Raw genomic sequence first — 22120 nt, forward strand, 5'->3', positions numbered from 1 at the left:
TATGAGGAAAAGTAGGCTGTTAAAAGTATCCTCGTTTTCACCAGAGTCTGAATTGTCTTGTAGACATCAGCATCACACTGAGGCACTATGCAGATGTTGTCGAGGACGGCCGAGGCTATAACATTCTTCACTGAGCCATACTGAGTGGGCAGCTCTGGTTTAGTTTGACATCATGAGCCGATTTTTCATGATTAATATAAAATAAAAAGCCTTCTGTAAATCTGGAGCTGCAATATTATGAAAACATTATTTGAGAATCGGAAAATGAAAATGATGTTTATCAATGCCTGTTAATAAGCTTCTGTTAATGCATAGTAAAAGGCGAAGAGGTCTGATTCAGAAACAAAATGTCTGCTAAAAATTTGATGCTAGAAAGATGCTTAACATTTGTTTGACCCAAAAAACAAGTTTATGTGGCTCACTTGTCCTATTGTCCACTAGTCTCCTAGCGTCCTGCACAGTTCTCCTATAATAAGTGGTGCTAAAAGTATGTATCTAAGAGTTTCCTCTCTAGACCTGTACACACAGGAGATGATAAAGACTTAACTAAGAAATGGAGATAAACTTCTACCCTAAGAGAAGTGGTGGGGTCGACCCCGTTGCCATGCATGATGTCATGCTTTATGAACTTACTCTATATTTCCACAGTGATTGCCTGGGCACCAGGGGAATGGAATGTGAAAAACAACAGACTGATACTATGATATTTCTCCTGACTGACAAACACATCTTCATTCTTTGGCAATGGAAGTGATTGCATCGATTGAAATTCTACTGGCATATTTCCATCTATAGCACCAACTACACTGATGAGTCAAAAATGGCAATTACATCAACTTTATTCTCCTGTTGATGACAGTTGGAAACTTAATTAACAGCCGAAGAAAGTGGGCTCTGAAGATAGCTCTCAGTTTGGTGGATAATTTTGCTGATAAGACAGCTTGAAAATTTCAAGTTCATCAGTGCCGCATAAGTCAATTTTTCCTGTGTCCAGGTTACAAAAATTGTTGTAAAAAACAATAATAATAATAATAATGAATCCACTTATAAATTGAGAAATGTATTCATTTATTAACAGTATAATTTAATGTATTATTAATTGTCACACTTAGTCACCATTCTAATAATAAAGTGCATATTTTAATCATCCTCTGTATCATATATCTGATAAACTGTATAATCCATAATAATTTACCACTGAATTTACCTTTCTCCATGTCTGTAGAAAGGTAGCCCCAACGCTTCTATTCTTATTGAGCAGACTTAGCAACACTTCCACTCTAGAGCAGGTGTTATTAATCTTCACTGTTCTCAATAGAGACAAATGAATAATTAAATATATTCACAGCTAATATTTCAATAGATAGTTTAAGTGTTTTATAGATAATCTTAAATATTACATAATTTGTAATCAGTTTGAATACATTTTGTCCAGCTGTCTGTATAAACAACCGCTATTTCCTCCACCTTTTTACCAGATTTATCTCAGTCTGCAGCTGGCCCTGACGCTTGGTCAGGCTGTACTGTATATACAGTAAGTCAAAGAAGTTCACAATAGCAGCAAAACAAGATTTACAATACAGTTTGGATCCTTAGAGCCCCTCACCTCTATCAGGAAGCACAACATTCTACTTTTGGAAATATGACTTAAAAGCCTTGAGCAGAAAAGCTTGTCAAGCGAAAGCCAAGAAATAGGAGTTGGCAGCATTTGTTCTTGGCAGAAACTGAGGCCGCAAATACCATAAACACACTTAATGTACAGAATGTCCTGTTGACAAACAACTTGGCATTTTATAGGTCAAATAACATTTTTAATCAGCATTAAGTGACACTGGGAAAAAAAAAAAATTAAACAGTACAGATAAGACAACCGGAACCTGAGACAATCCAACTTCACCCATTCTTGTACAATTGCTGTTCATACATTTGTGAAGCTTATTTTGGCAATATTTAATTAATGTTGCTGTAGTAGTGATTTCGGAAACTGAAGTGTGTGATGTTCTGTTTGATAGAGATGTCTTAGATGAAGATGAATGAATGTGTGCACTTACCCTTTTTACTTAATTCAACAATGCAACAAAATACGAATACTACCACATCCGCGAAGATGGTTTTGGAACTATTTGATGTATCTGCAATGACATCCTCATTATTTTTCATAAAAAAAGAGAACGGATCAAAAAGTAGAGAGGAGAGGGGGATATAAGGACACGAGACGGAGTAATAACCTTGCCAATGGCGTTCATTGTCTGTGTGCTTTCGAATTTATGTGCGTGATGGGGTTAGCACATGGCGTGTGTGGGCAGGGACTGGCCAGCTGCGACAGCTTGTATACATCCCAGCGTCTGCCTGGTTCCATGCACACACACACACACACTTAAACACACACTTCAATGCCACACATGAACACACAAACACATTTAAGCATGTACATGCTCATTGAAGGGTTGCATGTGGAGAAGAGCAACAACCTCCTCACCATGTCCCGTTGCCTTCACATCCCTCAGCAAACTGCTTGATTGTGAACTGTTTGGTAATAGTAATTAAATTTGTCAAGGCTGTAGGAGGAAAAGAGCAACAATTTAGAGAAAAGCATGCCAGACTGCGTGAGCATGTGTGGTCTGCATTAAATGAACATCAAAAGCAAATGCAAAAAATTAAAAATCTGTTCAGAAAATCCTCAATGTGGAATGGGAAAACAAACTTCAAAAATCATATTTAAAATAAAATCACCTTTCATCTTCGTGCTGCTATGTAGATATTTCTTGTCACATTGGTGCCGCGGCCACATAGATACTGCGCAGTACTGAAAATGTAAGATAAGTTATTATTTCCAAGCCAAAATCTCACAGACTTGAAGTAAGTACAACCCACTATATTACTTAATATCACATGAGCCAGGTCATTGAGAAAGGAATTGGCTTTAAGAGTTGGCTCATGCTGCTCCACTGTCTCCGCTGAGATTTGCAATGTTGACTTACTTTACAAGACAGACTGAGACAGTTTACCCTAAAGCTTCATCTGTCTCACTCTCCGACATTGGGCAAGGAGTGCAAATGTTTTGGGCAAAACAGGTGTCAACCTAAATCAACTTGGAATGCTTCATGGATAGAAAGGCCAAACAGGGAAAAAAAGAGAGGTTTAATCTACTGAAATTACATCCAGTGAGAATATAATGCTTGGTACCAAATGCATTTTGTTGTATTTCCTTTTCATCTTTTTCTAATTCATCTTCCTCTCTCGCCAAGTCTCTCTCACTTGCTCTCTCCAGGTTTTAGCTGAAATTAAATTGATTTGCATAATGAAAGTAAATCAAATTTACTGTACAGAAGTAAAATAGAAATAAAAAAGGACTCTCCTCTGAGGGTGGATGGGGTATGAGCCACAAGAGGAAGAGAGAAGTGAAAGAAAGAAACAATAAAATGCAATTATACAGCTTCAATAAACCCATAATTCTAGCACGAATAAAAATACCCAGATAGGCCGTTCACATTATTTCATTCAACAAAGCTGTAAAGGCTCATTCAAAGCTGCAGCGAGCCTTACAGCGCCACAAAATGTCTAATCGTTGTTGTTGAAAAAAATTTAAAAGTAAATTAGAATGTCGCTAACCCTAGTGACAGCCTCCACTTTCTAGGTGTTATTACTAATTACATTTCTATTATTATGGTAATGCTTGGCAACCTTCAACAAAAGAACCACATCTAATTATTCTGTTATTTGTTATATCTCTGTTCTGGGTACCATTCTGAGGTGTGGGATCACTTCTAACTCTGATACATCTGGGCCTGACAGCTCCCAAATGTTGACATAAATATGACAGATGGGCAAAATGGGAAATGAATAGATGTCCATTAGCAAACTCAGTCAAGGAAGTTATATTAGTTTTGGTGTAAACTATGTTTTCAGAATTTGATCAGACGCATTTTTGGATAATTAAGTATTTAGTTCGTTTTATGGTTTTGGATCATTTAATCTTTAGTTCTTTTTACGGTTTAAGCAATGCATTCTTGACATACCGATGGTGTTTTTGATGAGCTTGGTTAATCGCTCACAAGCTACATAAACCTATCAGATTCCCAATTTTGTTTCTCCGTAGTGTCTGACAGAACCACTTTCACTCAACTCAAGGAAAAAGGACATGAAAGCATCTCAGAGCATGGATATCTAGAGACCTGCTGCAGTTTCTCTCCATTAGGGCCTCTCCTCTCTCTGAAGGTTAAGTCTTCATGCCTGCTTCCTTTCCTCATTGCTGAAATGTCAGACTTAAGTAGAGAGTTGTGAAAAAACCATAGCACACCATTTGAAGCAGCAATTCAAGCTCCAAACCTACGCACCAGCACACACACAAACCTACACACAGATTAAGTAAATATTCATGACTAAATAAAAATAAGCAAAAATCAGAGTTAAAAAAAATCTTCGCGAGTTTAAAACTCAAGTTAATCTTCATCATCAAGACTCTGTAGGTGTGCTTTAATCAGGTTCGATAGTCCGGGAACAAACAGCCCAGCAACTTTCATCTGATTCTAATTCAAATGTTGCTAAATGCTTTGTTCCTTTGTATGTATGATCAATTGATGGGCGAGCAGCACATGGGCCATGCAGAGATCAGATCCTCTGATATCCTCAGTATCTTTCAGTGTATCTCAGAACAAAGATTCTAAGTGCCGGCATGTTTGATGGGTTTCCTCAAGCCAAAAAAAAAGGGCACACAAACCTCTGTTACATCTGCTCCTGGGACATAGTGTGCCCAACCCTCCACCTCCAATTCAGTGTCTCCCTCTCTCTGGCCCTGCGTGTGCGTGTGTTTGTGTGTGTGTGTGTGTGTGTGTGTGTGTGAGAGAGATTCTGTGAGTGGAGACAGGTGTGCTGGAGTCAGAGCAGAACCCCACCAGCTGCAACCAGTTACATAATCACCAATTCTATAAGTACTCAGCGCTGTCACTTCCACGCTGCCAAATTCTAGACTCTGCTACCTGTCAGTGTTGCTATGCTTCGAGCCAAAGTTGTTACCAGTTTTACTATTCAGCATTCAGTTCTTGTAGCCTGCTCCCCCTGTACTCATCCTGTTTTCTGTCTCCCTTGCAGTCCTGTCTGTTGTGTATCCAGCCCCTGTTTCCTGCCCCTTGTCTGGTCGGCCCTCCTTCTGTGCACTGGAACCCTGCTCTTCTCAGCCCCCATCATCCCACTCCAGAGCTGCTGACCCGTCCACTAACTGCCCCAGCCTCAGTTCCTGGTTCTAAGCCAACACCCTGAGCTTCCCCAAGCCTACTCCCCAACCTCCCCGTACTTCACAATAAATATTTTACTTTATTCCTGAATTCTTGTCTGTGTCTGCACCTGGGTTCATCTGTTCTGTTGCCCCTTGTAACAACCTCCGTAAAGCCAACACTCGTTGTCTGTGATGGGTCAAAATATTCTGAGAGTTTCGGGCCTTTACGTTGGGGGGAATCGGATTTATGACCATTGCTTCACGAGTCTATTACAGCTAACACATTCAGTATAGACAGACAACAACATTCAAGGGAAAAACATGCTGTGAGGTGACAGTGCTCACCACTGAGCTCCTGTGCTGCCCTTCAGTATATTACTATTTATTTTCATGAAACATGACCTCTTCCTTTTCTAATTAAAGGACCTGTCCATTGTTCAGCTCCGGGAGTGATCATACCAAGATTAGACTGTTTCTTATTAATGCAGGCACATGTGATTTCTAATCAAAGAGTGAGGCTAAGGCATGCGCCTCTCTTAACTCTATTGTTGAAGTAGCACCTTCAGAGACTCAAGTCCTTTTTACTGAGGTGGCCTAATAACATCTTCTGCTCATGAACAGCAACAAATCCTAACAGCACAGACAACATGACAGACAGACAAATGTGGAAAAAAAAGTGATGGCGAGCATATCAAACTGCTGGTACAAGCCTTTTTTTTTTTAATCACTGTTCAGTTACCATTTACTGGAGTTTATCTTGCATTATCATTGTATATTGAATGCCAATTCAAGGGATTGGTTATTGTTTGGTAGCTCATGTCTGTAGGGCAACCATAGATGTTTGAATAGTCAGTCAAGAGGGAGAGAGCATAAAAACCCATTTAGTATTCACACACTAAAATTAATCATACCCCAGATATTGAGTCCACAACAAAACGATGATTTACATAGTGATTCCACAAGAAGTACAGGCATCCAAGACAAATTTTGAGAAACACAATAGGACAGCTCTGCCCTTGCCTCTGACAAGTGGGGTACTTTGTCAACCCTAAGGGGAATTACGCTCTCTATTTAGAGGACAATTGATCCAACTAGGGCAAGAAATTGTGGAGGATAGTGGAAGAACACCTCTGCATGCAATGATATATGCTCTATCTGCGTCTTCTTACTATTACATAGAGGCTAATACAGTACGGCTGGAGGCATGAGAGACTCTGTCTACCTCCCTGTGGGAGAAGAAACTCAGGCTTGAAAAATCTCCCAGTAGAGAGATCAACTGCCTGGACACCCATTAATTCATCCATAAATCTGAAATGCGAACATCACTGATGAAGTGCTGCATGTTCAGTAACCTTTGGCAGGTAGGTATGGGCCTATACAGTAAGTCTCCTTGGCTTAGCCTTTGAGAGGTGCTGGTTAAATGGCTGGATTAAACAATATTAGTATGCACCCTGTGCTGCTGGCACTGGATCAGCATCTGCAGGGCTCTTCCCTGCTGCATGGGGCTTGAAGGGCAAACAAAAGTAGAATTTTGCTGTGGTGGTGTATGATGAAATCAAACATGGTTGTCTTTAGCTTTTTGAATGTGGCCTTTTATTTCATTTAATCTTTTAAAAGTTGATGCCACAAGGGGGCTCCTGTTGAGTGACGAGAATTTTTGGAAAACATTCATGGTGGATGCAATGACGGTCATCCGCTCCGGTGGAGTGATGTTCTTAGGGAAGGAGGCATCAAGTAACAGCTCCAGCGGAGCCTTAGAGAGTGCAAGGCCACAGAAATAGGGTTTCAAGGGCATCCACAAAGAGATATGAGTGGATCAAGCCACCTCTCCACTGTAACCTTGGTAGTTTGATGACTTTTGACAGGTTTCCTATGCACCAAAATTTCAGTATTAATAGGGATATTCATTCACATTCCCTGACCAATGCATCCATTTAAAATTTTATCCTCAAAGTCAATGATATTCAACATGTAATATAATAAATTTCTGTTAGAGTGTCATCACAGCTTAGTATCTAAAACCAGGGAGAAAATTTTCATTTTAATTCCCCTCTGGCAGGTAGTACATAATTAAATTAAAATCATATTTATATCACCATATCAGTAAACTGTGACGCATTTTTGAATTGCTTTATGCAGATCAAAAGTAGCTTGTAACTAAATCTGGTACAAAAGATTTGTTTTTCTTTGAGATTAATGGGCTTTGTTCATAGTCCACAATAAAGTAATACTAAAAAATAATACAAATAGCGGCGACTGTGGTATATGGTAAAAGGAGAGTAGTGTGCACAAATGTTCTCCTCTAATTTTGTAGTTTGTTTTTTCTAGCCATTGTGTAGAGAAGCAGTGTGAGCAACAACAATGGTTTCCTGCCTCCGTATGTTTGAATGTTAGAAGTGTAAAAAGTCATTATGTACTTTGACCCTTAAGCATCTAAAGCTGTGAAATAATGCGCGTCACAGCACCCACACAGGCTGCATGTCTGCAGACTGTGAAGCCCTTATCTGCTCCACAACGTATAGTGGGGCCTCAGTGAGATGTTCTCCTTTATTTAAAGTGACAGATGGTGTAGAGGCAGACTCATAAGCAGTAACACAGAGACAGTGTCAATTCAGTTGTCTGCTACACTGCCAATGTGCAATGAGTTTGAGAGGACTCGCCACTGACCTCTAAAATCAGGTTTACACACTTTCACTTGCCTGCTACAAAACTAGGAGCAGGTGCAGCTTTGAGTAGAATCTGAATCTTTCTGAGATCTGTATGATTACTGAAATATCTTTGAGGACTGTTGGTGGTTTATGTGAACAACAAGCACATTGAGGGCCACAGGTATTATCCCTGTAATACCCAAAGTGAAGTATTTCACTGTTGTAATCATCAAACCCTTAAGTATGCTAAAATTCCTGAAAAACCGTTATTTTCTTTTTTTCTTTTTTATAAACTGTGCTGGGTATGGATTTTAAAACCCACTGATAAGGTTGAGGGGCCATCAAGTCTGGGAGCTCTGAAGCAACAAAAATAGGACCAACAATCCAGACACTCTCCCTTGGTCTTTGCAAAGCTACAACTGAAGAAAGAAACAAACACAGGGACAGAGAGCGTCCCTCAGCCCAGGGCAGGGAAGCAGCCACGATGAGGTGATTATAGCTCCTTCACATACTCCTTCCTTTAATTCTCTACTATTATTTACCCTTATTTAATAAAGCAGTTTGATTAAGCAACAACAACAAAAAAAGAGCTTTTAGTAACCTCAAAGAGTTGCTGCAGGGAAAGAAGTTTTTTCGAGGTTTTACATCATCATAAACCCATGTAATCGCCTTTCATTTCCCTGACACTAACAAATGAAACTTCCTTAAGCCCCCTAAAATATCAACCATCCACAGAGGCTAAACATACTGTACGCACATTCACATCACCTCACCACTCCATCTTGTCCAGACATTTTCATCTACAGTAACTTCTGTAGCTAATACAGGTACAACGAGGCGTCTTTTGACAGTGGCAGGAAGATCAGTTGAACAAGACATCAACGACAATTGCAATTACTGGCTGTGCATTCATGCACAAAGTCCTTATCTGATTCATCAATACGGTGCTCTAATCGATTACATTACATGTGACTGTTGTAGATGTTGGTTTTCATGTACATTTGTCCGTCAGACTAGGACTTTATCACTGCCCTGGAAAAATAAGCCACAGATTATTAATATATTCTGGGCAAAATTTCTGGGTTTTTTTGACTTGCTACATGCAACGTTCACCTGGCCACTGATTTACTTTGGCCCTCTGCCATTTTTGAGTCGTTTTGGGAACTTCTGGACTGAAAGTGACTGAATAGTGTGGCCTAATGCAGGGGGAGTCGCAATAGCCAGAAGGACCGAACCACACAGACCAACAAACCAAATGAAGAAAAAAAGCAAGCAGTTGAAACCTGCATAGGGATATTGCTGTCAAGTGGGATAAGCAGTACGTACAACTCATGGCAATATAAACAGTAATGCTTGTTGGACCCTCTTAACTTTTACTGATCACGTTTAGAGCCTGGTTAGGTCTGCCCCCTGGCTATACTGCACACAGTTTGTGCTTCTGTGAGCCACTACACAGCCTCTGATCCTCCAAGCAGGGCCCTTCTGGCTGATCCAGCATTAGAATTAAAGGAAGGGGAAACTGGGCTTTTTCCATCAGAGCCTCTGTGATTTGAAACAACCTGCCTAAGGACGTTAGACAGAATCGATATCATCTTAACGTCTTAAACCTTATTTCTGTAGATGTTGTTTTTTTTTATTGGATGGTGGCACTGTCATCTCAAAGCGCCCGTGCCGTTTTCTGAGTCTGCTGGTGTCTCTCTCTGGTGAGTTTGCATGCTATCCACGTTCCTGTGTAGGTTTCCTCACACAGTCCAAACCCTTGCAGGTTAGGAGAGGAGGAAACTCTTAATTGCCCATGGGTCCGTCTATACTGTCTTTGTTAGCCCTGTGATCGACCAACGACCTGTCCAGAGTGTAGCCTGCCTCTCTTGTCCAGTGCATGCTGGGGAGGGCTGCATCCCTGCTGTGACCTTAAACAGGATAAATGGTTTAGAAAGTGGATGTGTGTTATTTGGTGCCTTTGCCATTTTTTTCTACCTTTACCTTTTCATACCTTTTTTTTTTATGTTTTACCTCACAAGGCTGTTTTCATTTGATTTTCAACCCCCCTCAAGTACTCAGTTTTTAAAGTACTGTACAAATAAATGCTAGTATTTTTTTTTATTTAATTTAGTATAAAATAAATTGATTAATCCTCACAGGCCAAAGTAATGCAATGTCACAAAAACAACAGCAAAAAAAAAAAAAAAAAATCATTGCCATTATCCAAGCTACGATTTAAGTGTTGGGGATGGATGTCGTTTTGTGAATAAAACACACGCTAACACAATTCTCTACTTGATGGCAGTTTTTGTAAAGAGTCAATGGCCATCTGAACATAATAGTCATAACTTTATTAATTCAGCTTCTCAGATTGCTGCATTTGCATTTGTTATGGTAAAGCCGGGTTTGATTATGCGGTGTATTTTAGCTAAATGAATTTGCTGTAACCCTGGTGAAGGTGAAATTTTGTTTTGATTGTGTGTGAAAACAAAATAACTAATGCTATTCAGCTGTTAGGCTATATATGATTGATATTTTCTGCAGTGCAAATTCATATTCCCCCCCCAATGTTTAATCAATTGTCATTACCCAGCCAAGTCCAGAGAGAAGACAAGAGGATATTTAATGCGCACACAGCTATCCCCCTAGAGAACTGTCAATCACAAAACATCTATCTGCATAACTAACGATGGGCCTCATGTTGCCCTTGGATTTGGGGAGGGGAGGGGGGGTTCTGATTAATTTCAACATATTCGTATGTTCACATGTGCAGGCCATCACTAAGGAATGACATTTTCTCTGACAATGATGGAAGATAAACGAAAGGCTCATTTGCAGGGAAAATGGGACTGACGTGACCAGGGGAGCTTTTGTCCCCTAAATACTGTGTGTGCCTACTCTTTAACCTCAGCTTTCACAGCATTAGTCACATGACCTGTGGCCATCCTGGTGACAACGTCTTGCATAGAGTGTCTTTAAATGCAGACACGTATTCACCCCTCCCTGTATGACTCTGACTGTAGAACTCATGCTGACCTACATTTGTGTATATCCATCCAGACAATGACATTTGCTTGTCAGTTAGCAAATCCTGTTGGGCTAAAGGCTATGATTAATAATGGATGGCCAAATCACTCCTTGTCAGAGTTACATAAATAAATACATACACAGAAGCAGTACAGCTCAGTACAGCATAGTATGCTGCATACTGATAAAGGCAGTAATGTAAAATGGGATTCAAATTGTGAAATCAATTTTAAGTTTCAACTTTTTAACCTAGCTTAATTACTCTACACATTTTTTTTCCAGAATATTCATCCCTATCCTTGGGGAATTAAAGTTTTTTAAGATGTTCATTCATATAATTAATGACAATAAGTAAAAGCCTGAAATGCTGCAACTGCAACACCATGAAGTCTAGCCATGCTGCTAATTGTTAAAAAAAAAAAAAGAAACAACAGACAGCTTTATAACTTTCTATATTTTTTTCATGGCGCGGCCACTTCAGCTCCATAGGAGAACACCAAAAGCCTGGAGAAAGCTTCTCTTTGTTTAGTCGTGATTGATAATTCATGTTTGAAACACAGTTCAGTGTCAGCTCTCAGCAAACAGTCAGTGGATACAGCCGACCTACTAGTGACAGAAATGCTGACATTGTCTTTGAAACGCGATCTATGAAAGCAATTGAATGTGAATCCAAGCCAATGTCTGACTGGCCATTAGACCAGCAGATAATAAAGATGAAAGCAACTTCATAGACCCTGGCATCCTCCGGTGACTACGTAAATTACAGTACTTTGGCAGAAGGCAGCCAGGAGGGAGCCACGCTGAGAGGAGAGTCTTTGTTTGGCTCCGGCCTGTCATTTGGTCTCTTTGTTTCCATCTAGGACTATTCTCTGAATCTACGCCTGGTGTAAACACAAACTGGCTCCACGATTATTTATAATTCAGGAGACATCTTCAGCAAACAAGTGGTAAACAATAATTAGTGACACGGATGCTCTATTTACTTTCTTCGTGTTGTCATTTACTGAGTAATTAATTGAGTAATGTAGTTTAATGCACACAGTGAGATGTAGATTTTTTTTTACCAAAAAAATTAAATATTTATTTATTTGTTTTTATCTTTCTTTTTTTTTTTTTTTTTTTTTTTAATTTTCCATACATTTGCAAGTTAAGGTCAACATTGAATAGGTTATGGATAACAGGTGGATCTGACCAGTCCATTCATCACGTGTTACCCTTAAACCGCTCCCTCGTAATTAGACACAACCATCCTGTTGTCACTACTGCTCCCTCCCTCCCCCAAAGGAACCAAAAATATCAAAAGCAAAATCAAACGTCTCAGGATATAAAAGGAATTGAACATATTTTACACATTCACATACAAATCCGGAATGAAGTTTGGCTCCCTGTGGGACAGAGCTGGCCACCAGCCAGTTCCATGAAACAGTCATTTTGTTTAGTCTTAAATCACCGTTGCGGTTTGTGCCTTATTGCCTTACAATTGGCTGAAGGAGTGGATAAGAAATGTAACTGTTAACACACAATTGTTCTCAGTTTGTGACCATCAAAAACCTGTTTATAAATCACTAAAATACAGCAAAAGTATGTCAGTCTTAACTGTTCAGACTGAGCTGGCAGCTCTTCTGCAGTTCTTTCAATTCATCTATTCCCTCTTTCTATTTGCCTTTTTGCTTTTTATATATCTCTCTTAAGTTGGTTATTTTACAAAAGCGGTCATAGAAAATAAATACAAATATTTTCCAGAATGAAATATTATATGACCTAGGCGTCACCTCTGCGCCAGCATTGTGTAGAGTCCTCTGCCACCGCAGTCCTTTCTTTCTTCTATGTTGTCTCTCATTTCTTTTTATAATGTCCGCCTCTCTTCCCTTTTTCTTTAGCACTTCAACAGAGTTCACTGTTGCAGTTACCATGATAATAATTGTGTAAATAAATAAATAAATACATAAAAGAAATAAATACATAAATATTTCCTCCTTAAATAAATACATCATTTTCAGACAATTTGCCTTGGCATGGTTTAACCCCTACCTATATAATGCTGATTCTCTGAACTCTGAAAACAGTCCCATAGATTAAAATGAGGATTCTCATTTGTGGTTAGGGAGAGAAAAAAATCCTCCCTTCAAACATGCCCTAAATTGCAGTTTCGGTGACTGGATATTCTTTTTCTCATATCATCGCCAGGGCTTTCATGTTGAAGTCTGAGAACTCACAAAAACCAATCAGAAGAGTTTAAAAAAAACTTGAGTTCAAACTTTTACACTGGGAACTTTCTTTTCAAAGGGCTAAAGAGGCGGTGCTCTGTTTTGAGGAGTACACAGTGCTGGCTGTGATGAATTCGTTAGAGTGCCAGAGGGTGAGAAGAGGAGGCAGAGAAGTAGGAGGAAGAAGAGGGAGTGTAAATGTCTCTCTGCAGATGAGAAGATGTGCTAGGAACCTTCCTCGTCAGGGTTGCCTGGAGCGTAATAGCCCGCCAGCTGCCTGAAACGTGGTCCCCAGTCGCTTAGGTAAGAGAAATCCTGCTCCGAGGTGGTGGACAGCGTGTGGATGGAGCTGAGTGAGAGCGCTGGTGAACTGGTGCCCTCAAAGGCGTACGTCTGGAAAGAGTCATAGGGCGGCACTGACAGGTCAGCATCGGCCTGCTCCACCTTCTTTCGGATGTAGCCTTTGAATAGGGAGAAGTCTGCCGCTGCTGCCGCAGCTCCCTCTGCACCGCCGCCCACTCGGTTTGCCTGTATCCACTGCGGCAACGAGCGGATGTCCGGGCCAGAGTCACAGCTCTTGGCCTCTGGGAAGTCATAGAGGTTCCTCAGGGCGCTCATGTCGTATGCCTGAGTGTCCTGCTCCCCTCCGCCCTCGTCATTGTACTTGATGACATTATCTCTCATGTCTTCCTCGTCCTCTGCCATCCTCTGCCCCTTCCTGTGGCGTTTCAGGGTCAGGATCAGCAAGACGAGGACTGATTGAGAAGGACACAGAAAAGACGGAGAAAGACCAAGATTGTACTTCCACATTAACGTTAAATATGTACAGGTTCATTGAATGAGTTTATAAAGAACACCTTGCTGTTCTTAAGTATAGAGACATTTTGGACAAAACAACATAAAGGTTAAGTATGAATTTGTCAGATCAATCTGAACAGTAGGATGAGATAAAAGCCAGGGGAAAGACAGGTTCCTATTTAAGGGTCTTTATAAACTGTCGTACAGCAAGTGTTTTGAAATCTGCAGCTTTAACTCTCGCTGCATAGTAGACATGGATTAAGAGTTGTCAGGCTGAGCTTAAAGAGCTTGCACACAATAATGGTATTCCTCTTCATCTTGCTAAGAATAATGACATACTAAACCAAGATTTAGGGCATTCAGTACTAGCAGCTCTACTAAAGAAACTAATTGTACTAATTGTGTACATATAGTATGGTGTTGCATATCAAACATGCACTATGCTTGATAGATTTGCAAGTACTTTCCACAGGAAAGTTTCTATCAACTTTCATTGTAACTTTGTTTCACCTCTCAGGCAAAAGCTCAGCAGGGGAAGATAATATACCATCAAGTTTTATATTAAAATTGCATGAGCATTGATTTTTCACAATCCTGATTACCTTGCCCAGAAATATGATTCAAAAGGCCTACTGGAGACCAATCTGTATATCAATACTCATCAAGTTGAATGAAACTAAGACTTTTACGGCTCCATCACTACTGAAAACCAGAGGCAGCTACCTACAAAAACAGAGAAATGCCTCAGAAAATCAAGTCTGGATTAACACAAGGAAAACAACGGAGATGGATCTCATTATAGACTAATGAGAGAAGAGGAAAACAAATGCTGTATGCTCAGATAAATCAATGTGGCTTTAATTTCAGCTTAGTTATTTTAATTACTGCCTACATTTCTGATTAGACAAGTCTCACTTAGCTCAGACACCCAACCCCTGACTTCATCATCACTCCTCAAGGCTGCACCCTTCCCTCTGAAGCCTTCACCAGATTTGACTGGTGAAGGTTTCAGGTGACCAGATTTGTGTTGATCAGATGTGCCCCCCAAATAATATAATTTTCAGTAATTGATAAAAACATATTACAGGCAGTTATAAATGAATTATGCACACTGGGGAGAATGAGAAAGATAATGAACATATCCATTTACAATAGTCTTATGAACAAACAGCAATCAAGCCTCTTTTTGATCAACCAATTAATATGCAAAGAAGAACGAGAAAGGGGATTGATGTACAGTACATGGTGAATGCCCGCAAATACAAACATGTATCTAAATTAAATAGAATAATTGATATTAATAGGATGTTACTGTCACTAAAATTGTTCAGAAACTTATTAAACTTATTATCTCATTTTGCATTTGGTGAAATGGGCCCCAGTTCATTTGTCTACTTCTCTATAAAGGATAATTGATCAAAATAAATGTTATTCTTTACAGAATAAGTTGCTACTCTCCCACCTTTACAATATCATTTCAATTAGCAAAGAGTTTGTTGACGTGCTTTTGAAATGTTTATGAATAATCATCATTCATGCTGAAAAATACTGAGTATTGGTTAGTCAGGCTTATGATGATTATGAGTTTTGATTGGCAGCAGGATGTGTTTCCTGTGCCCAGTCAGCCATGGACTGTGTTAATGTGAATCCCTTTTTCTTGAGCAACTACTCTAAGGGGATGCCAGCGAAGGGACATTTAGATAGATCATTAACCAATAGGCACCATGCATCTTCTTGAACAGATAGCCTGTTACCTAAAACAAATGCCGACAAGCACAGAGATAAAAAGACTATCAATTGTAATGGGGCATGTGCTGTCTGGGCCGGCACAGATTTTTTGATGCTCTGAAACCACCAGTACACTCATCCATACACTGTGAAAATGAGATTGCTTCATAGTCAAACTAGATAGAAGTCAGGACTTCATGTGTCGTGTACACGAAATTTACGCATTAAAGTACATACTGTATATTCGTATGCGAAAAAGCCCATGGACAGATGCACTCTTTCAAAGTGACCTTGGAACTCAGGGTGTGACTATCAAACACCATGTTTCACCTTTGCTTTCATCTCCTTCCCCTACTCTTTCTCCAAAGCAAAGTGAAAAAAACAACAAACAAACAAACAAACAAAATCAGTTTCAAGCATATAATCTGTACAAATGACTTGTTGCTGCTCCTGTTAACTGTCTTCATATGGTGTAAATGGCCTAAAAAATAACTTGCGGGGTAATGTGCTTCTTTCCTAAAAAGCTGTGCCATGCGAAAGAGCCTTGCTGATCTTGAATGGGGATTTTATGCAGTAAGTCTGACTGATAATGTACAGTTGTTCTTCTCTTATATTGTTTGCTGGGCTCCTTTGGGAAAGCACTGTCTCCATTGTGTTTATTCTTCTCTGCCATGAATGGGGTGAACTAATTGCCACTGGGCTGAGGATACAGTCATGGTTTGTGGTAAATTGTGGCACATGCTGCCATGCATACTAAACAAGCACTGAGACAATTACTCTGAATTCACACTAATGAGGAGAGTAATAGGAGATAGAAAACTTGATGTTCTGAACTCCTCCATGCATGCAGGTTAACTGCTTCTTCGGTAAACAGTGTTGAAGGTGTAAGTGGCAGATCAGTGTGAAGCAAAACTGATCAGATAATCTCACTTCTGACGACCTTCCTCACTGATAACGTGTGATTGTCACTGCCTATTAGGTATACAGATGCTTTAAGTGTTAGCCACTGAAAACCCTGAGATTAGCACGCCTCAGTCAATGTTAATACAACACCATGTATTGAACTTACCTTTGTAGGAAGCATATGGAGCTGCGTATATCGCGGCCTCCTGTACATACAAAGCTGGTCCCCATTTGTACAGATGTTGCAATAAGCGCTCCTGACAAGACGGTTAATTTACCCTTGGGCTGCGCTGGTTGCCCCCACCCAGGAGTTCATCACAAGCAGATGGGAAGTAATTGGAATGGATGCATGCAGATGCTGCGACACAGTGGAATGGATTCATCACATCAGGCCTATAAATGAACTGATGGAGGGACTGTTTGTTTGTAAGGTAATTAGGCAGAAATTTGTTTTCATTTTTCTCATCATCCAACAATGGATGTAATAGAGGTGGTCCAGCCTCTGGAGAGAGGCAGTGCTGGCTGGCTGGTTAGGTAGTTGCTGTGTGTGCACAGGTAGTGTGTGTGTGTGTGTGTGTGTGTGTGTGTGTGTGTGTGTGTGTGTGTGTGTGTGTGTGTGTGAAGACAAGGTGCACACAGTAATAACACATAGATAAAATGGATTGCATTGCAGTTAATAGAAGACAAATGATTTATCTAAGTGTGTGGATGTGTGCTTAGTGTGCAAGAGTATAGGCACTAAATTTGAGTGTGTGTGTGTGTGTGTGCTCAAGATAAGATAAGATTGCTGCCACGTGCCACGCTCTTGTCTATTATTCACACCGCATGATAGTTGTGAAAACACTGCTCACCCCCCCCCTGGTTCCAGCACCTGCAGCCCTGAGATTTTACTGTCCACATGATCACTGGCAGAAGCCAAGCGCTCCGACTTAGCCTGTCCTTCAGTACTTTGATGAGGCGCGTTTAGTCCGTTTTCTACCAATCTGTATCAGTCACTCAAAGTGGCATGGGCTTAGCACCGATCAGAGTCACTGACGCTATTAGAATCAACATGGCATCATTTCATTAGTGGAATCAAAATGGCACGAAACATGAAATGATAACAAAATACTCGGAGCATCACATTCTTTAGCATAAGCGTGTTACTCTGCATAATGTTTATTTTCATCCTGCATCTAAAAAAATTCTTTGTAAATCTCTTTTTTTCTGCACAGGGTCTAGCTTTTGACAAGTTTAAAGCCCAAAGTACTGTTTTCCTCTCTGGCCTTTGAGGAGATGTCATCTATCCCAGGATACCAAAACCACGATACACTGCATACACAGTTTTTTATAGCCAGCAGAGGTTGCCTCAGATTTGTACATAACATTTTTGTTGAGGCTTTTAAAACCATAATGAATAAATGATGCTGTGCTTTTGAAGTTCACTCCAGTAGATGGTTTGGTTAATGGAGACAGAGTTTTAACAACTCTCATTAGAAAAGCTCTTAAAAGAAATGGATAGCAATGTTAGTCACAGCTAAAGCTGCCTACTGTCACATCGTCCATCATTCACTGCCTGCACAATGTAAAATGTGCAGAGGCATGAGCGGGGGAGACAAAACACCACGACGGCAATGTCGTTTCTCGCTGTCACTGAAGATCGAGATGCTAAGATGTACAGAGGGGGGAGAGCGAGAATCTAACTCATAAAATTTTCAAATAAGACAATACCAAACCTCTTTGGTCCCTGAGAGGGTAAGCGTGTGCATGCATGTGTATTTTTTGTGCATGTGTGTATGTGTCTGTGTAGAAAAATCAAAGAATGTCTGGAAAGCCCCGGTCTATTTAAAGCCTGCTGTTCCAGTGGGATACAAGTGCTGAGGCAGCTCTTTTGCCTGTTTGCTCTCTCTAACCCCCCCTCCACTTTACTCCCATTCACTCCATCTCCATCTGGGTTCCAAGGATCAAAGTGGCTTGATATCATTCATAAACCCAGGCATCATCTGTGCTTGCGTGTCAGTTGAAACAAAAGCTTTCTCCTCGTAAATACGGTGACAAAATGTCCAACAGGAAAGCCACTCATGAAAGAGAGATGAAAAATTTATAGTTTTTTTGTCATTTTTCTTCGTTTTTTTTTTGCCACTGCACGTGCAATTTCATTCCTGAAATATAGATAACTTCTGAAAGTGGTCAATCCATTAAAAGACACATGCTTGGTTGCATGATTTTATGAGCAGAAGACATGGAGTTCCATCTTTAGTTGCAGCCCTCAGACTTGCCTTTTTAATGGTACATCCCGCTATTGAATTTCATACTCCTGCTGGTCCTGTTGGAGTAGTTGAACCTAGCAATGACCCCAGAAACCAGTGCTAATGAACTGTGCTTATCCATCCATCTAGCCATCCATCATACATCAATCCTTTTATCCCTCATCCATCCATTCGTCCATCCATCTGTCCGTCCATCCATACATTCACACACATCCATCTGCTTACCTATGAGGATGAGCATGCAGACCAGTAGTGCTATAAGTGCCCCAGGGCTGAGAGCAGCACTCATTACATAGGCTGTGGCATTGCAGGACTGGATGGCTCCGTCTGTGTTGTAACAGAAAAAAAATATCATTTGCTGTACAGATTCAACACCAGTTGTTCAGCCGACAAGGATTAAGCACTGTTTTACCAAGAGAAAAAGCTGTTTTTATCATGCATACATTATAATTTTACCCAGCTGAAATCACTGCTGAGGGCCATTTGTCTGCAGATTTGTGGCCTTGTGTTATTTTGTTTTTCACAAACATAAGCTGATAACAACTGTTTGCTGACCAAAACAATGGCATGTAGATGGCCTTTTAGTAGTGCTGCTGCTGATGCAGAGGGTGACAGTGATGATAAAGTTAGTAATGCTGCAGCTCCTACAGTAGCTCTCACCGGTGTCGCAGCCACAGACATGAATGGTCAAGGTGCCTGTGGAGCTGAGAGAGGGAGGCCCGCTGTCAACCACCAAGATAGGCAGGAAGTACACATTCTGCTCATGGCGGTTAAAGCCTGACCGCTGGGTCCGGATGCCAGCTGTGTTGTCTGGGTGGGCGGTGCGAGTGGATTAGCGGGTGGGAGTCAGAGAGACAAGGTAAAGCAGAAAATTTCACATGAGAGACTTAATATTTGAAGAACAAAACATTTTTGCCGGCTCACATGTGTGTGGTTTGTACCACACTGCACTAAAATTGATGAAACTCTAGCCAGTGAGTGCTGTTATTACCCTTCTTGTCTTTTCTCCTTTTGAACTCAAGACTGCACTGATAGAAAAAGTAGAAAAGTGTTGATCATGCAGGCCTATTTGACATTACTAAAAAGCCAGGACAAATCAGTAGTGGTTTTCAATAGTTTCAACAGTCATGCCTCAATCATTTTAAAGACTTTACACTTGACAATATAAGATGCTTGCTATTTGATTAAAAAATAACGACAGACAGCATAGTACCATTCCTGAATAAATCATTTGCCATACTGCATAGTTCAAGGACTCCAAATGAACGGTGCCAGGATTGTCAAGTTTACCTCTGGATTTTCACCGGGAAAGTAAACTGCTTTTGTGCTATTCATTTTCTACAGCAAACAAAAAACAGGAGATATAATGAGTGAGAGAGCCACTGTTTGAAATTAAGCTGCACTGGTGTATACTGTATACGAGCTCTCTGCCAGAGACATAAATAAATGTTACACAGAATACAGGAGAAAGCTTTGACAAATAGAGTCAGGCGGCTTTGTGGGTAGACTTGCATCGAGGATACCAAGCAATCCATCTCCCAGAACATATATCGCCGTTATCCATGTCAGCCTAGGGCTCCTCTGGCACATGTAGAACAATCTTAATATTACCGTTTGCGTACGGGAATGTTTCGCCCCTGAGTTTGTCATTTTGACTTGTACACAGCATTCTGTTCCAAGGCTGGCCACACATAAGCTTTGGTCAGAACAACAGTGTATTTTAAGTATGTAAGCAAGTATGACTCCTCCTGAATATTGCATCAGTTCAGCTTTGCTAAAAATGCTGCATACTCGGACTGACACATCTATAGCAAAGTTGAAAATTTTGTGACTGACTGGCCAAACAACCCATCTGCCAAAAAAAGAGAGAGAGAGAGAGAGAGGGAAAAAAACAACCTAACACAGGATTACAAGTGGCTGACACATGTGAAAATAATTCACCACAATGTACATTTCTTACTTTCTTCATTTTCATATCGCATGAGATTTCTTTTTAAGCAGGATGTGGGACATGTTCCAGGTACCATTTTAGCAACATAGGAAAAAATGCCTTTTCATCAATGTGTGTCAAAGCTTGGAGACAGAACACAATGTGAGGCCATCATGAGGAATAGAAGAAGTGACAGATTGAAAGTGGCAGGTTGACAAATGTGTTCATGAAAAGAGACACCAGAGTGGAAAAAGGAGGGGTGGGAGGATAAAAAAAAATCTGTGACAGGGGTTTTGTTTGTCTTTCAAAAAATGTATACAGGATCTGCAGTAGTGTTTGTGTTTGTAAATACATATATATTGTATATATTAACACGTGTGTGTGTGTGTGTGTGTGTGTGTGTGTGTGTGTATACTTGTACTTCTGTCATTGTGATGACCAGTTTGAGTTATAGACCTTACAGAGTCCTCACTTTCTGACATACCTTTAAAAGGCTGTTTTAGGGTTACGACTTGGTTTTAGAGTTCTGGCTAGAATGAGGTTTATCTTAGTGTTAGGGTTAGGTTATGGATTAGGCATTTAGTTGTGATAGATGGGGTTAGGGTAAGGGGCTAGGGAAGGATTTTGGCAATGAGTGTGTGTGTGTGTGTGTGTGTGTGTGTGTGTGTGTGTGTGTGTGTGTGTGTGTGTGTGTGTCTGTCTGTCTGTCTGTCTGTCTGTCTGTCTGTCTGTATGTCAGTCACTTGAGGAAATCCCTTATCACCTACATACAAACCATTTCATTCTTCCACTTACAACACACACACAAAAACACAGAGAGGTAGAAGTGAAAAAATAAAACATGTAGACACTGACGGCCTGTGTGTGTGTGTGTGTGTGTGTGTGTGTGTGTATGCATATTAACAGTATGTGTGGAGGAGAGATAGAAAGAGCCAGAGGGACACTTCTGTCATATTTCTTCATATTTCTTCAGCCATGCACGTGTGTGTGTGTGTGTGTGTGTGTGTGTCTGTCTGTGTGTGTTTGTGTATACTGTACACAGTATGTGTTTGTCCATTACACAAGGCTTGTGTTAGGCATGTATTCATTCACATGCGTGTGAGTTGGACTTCAGCAGACATCGCTGCCTTGCTTCAGCAGTGACATTTCCCCTAGCTCACACTCTGACATTTTCCTGGTGTCAGATCATTTCTGATTTCCTGGTGTCAGATGTCACATTTAGTATCTTACAACACATCTCTAAACGTGCTTTCAGCCCACAGACAAAAAAAGACAAGCATAAAAAAACATACAAAGCAAAAAACTCACGGGGAACACAGTGATTTTAATGTTTCCTTACATTGTGCAGATACATATAAATGTTGTGTTTTTTCACAATGACACTTGAGGAAATTATTTAAGCTGTTGACGTCCTATTTCAGAGGAATCAAGAA

General features: G+C 40.4%; 1 protein-coding gene and 1 long non-coding RNA gene across 2 annotated transcripts in view; one reads left to right on the plus strand and one right to left on the minus strand.

Annotated features, from left to right (window-relative positions):
- Nucleotides 1–4959: 4959 nt before the first annotated feature.
- Nucleotides 4960–5316, plus strand: LOC120783288. The gene is made up of 2 exons (XR_005706321.1): nucleotides 4960–5008; nucleotides 5092–5316. It is a non-coding gene; the product is annotated as an uncharacterized LOC120783288 (long non-coding RNA).
- A 7988-nt stretch (nucleotides 5317–13304) lies between these two features.
- LOC120783218 (cadherin-22) overlaps nucleotides 13305–22120 on the minus strand; it is a 235114-nt gene continuing 226298 nt past the window's right edge. The window contains exons 12-14 of the mRNA XM_040116033.1: nucleotides 19418–19567; nucleotides 18983–19084; nucleotides 13305–13834 (exon numbers count right to left, since the gene is read on the minus strand). Coding sequence (XP_039971967.1) covers nucleotides 13305–13834; nucleotides 18983–19084; nucleotides 19418–19567 — 782 coding nt within the window. The remainder of the gene's footprint in view (nucleotides 13835–18982; nucleotides 19085–19417; nucleotides 19568–22120) is intronic.

The sequence above is a fragment of the Xiphias gladius genome, chromosome 21 (genome assembly GCF_016859285.1).
Source record: "Xiphias gladius isolate SHS-SW01 ecotype Sanya breed wild chromosome 21, ASM1685928v1, whole genome shotgun sequence".
Lineage (NCBI taxonomy): Eukaryota > Metazoa > Chordata > Actinopteri > Istiophoriformes > Xiphiidae > Xiphias > Xiphias gladius.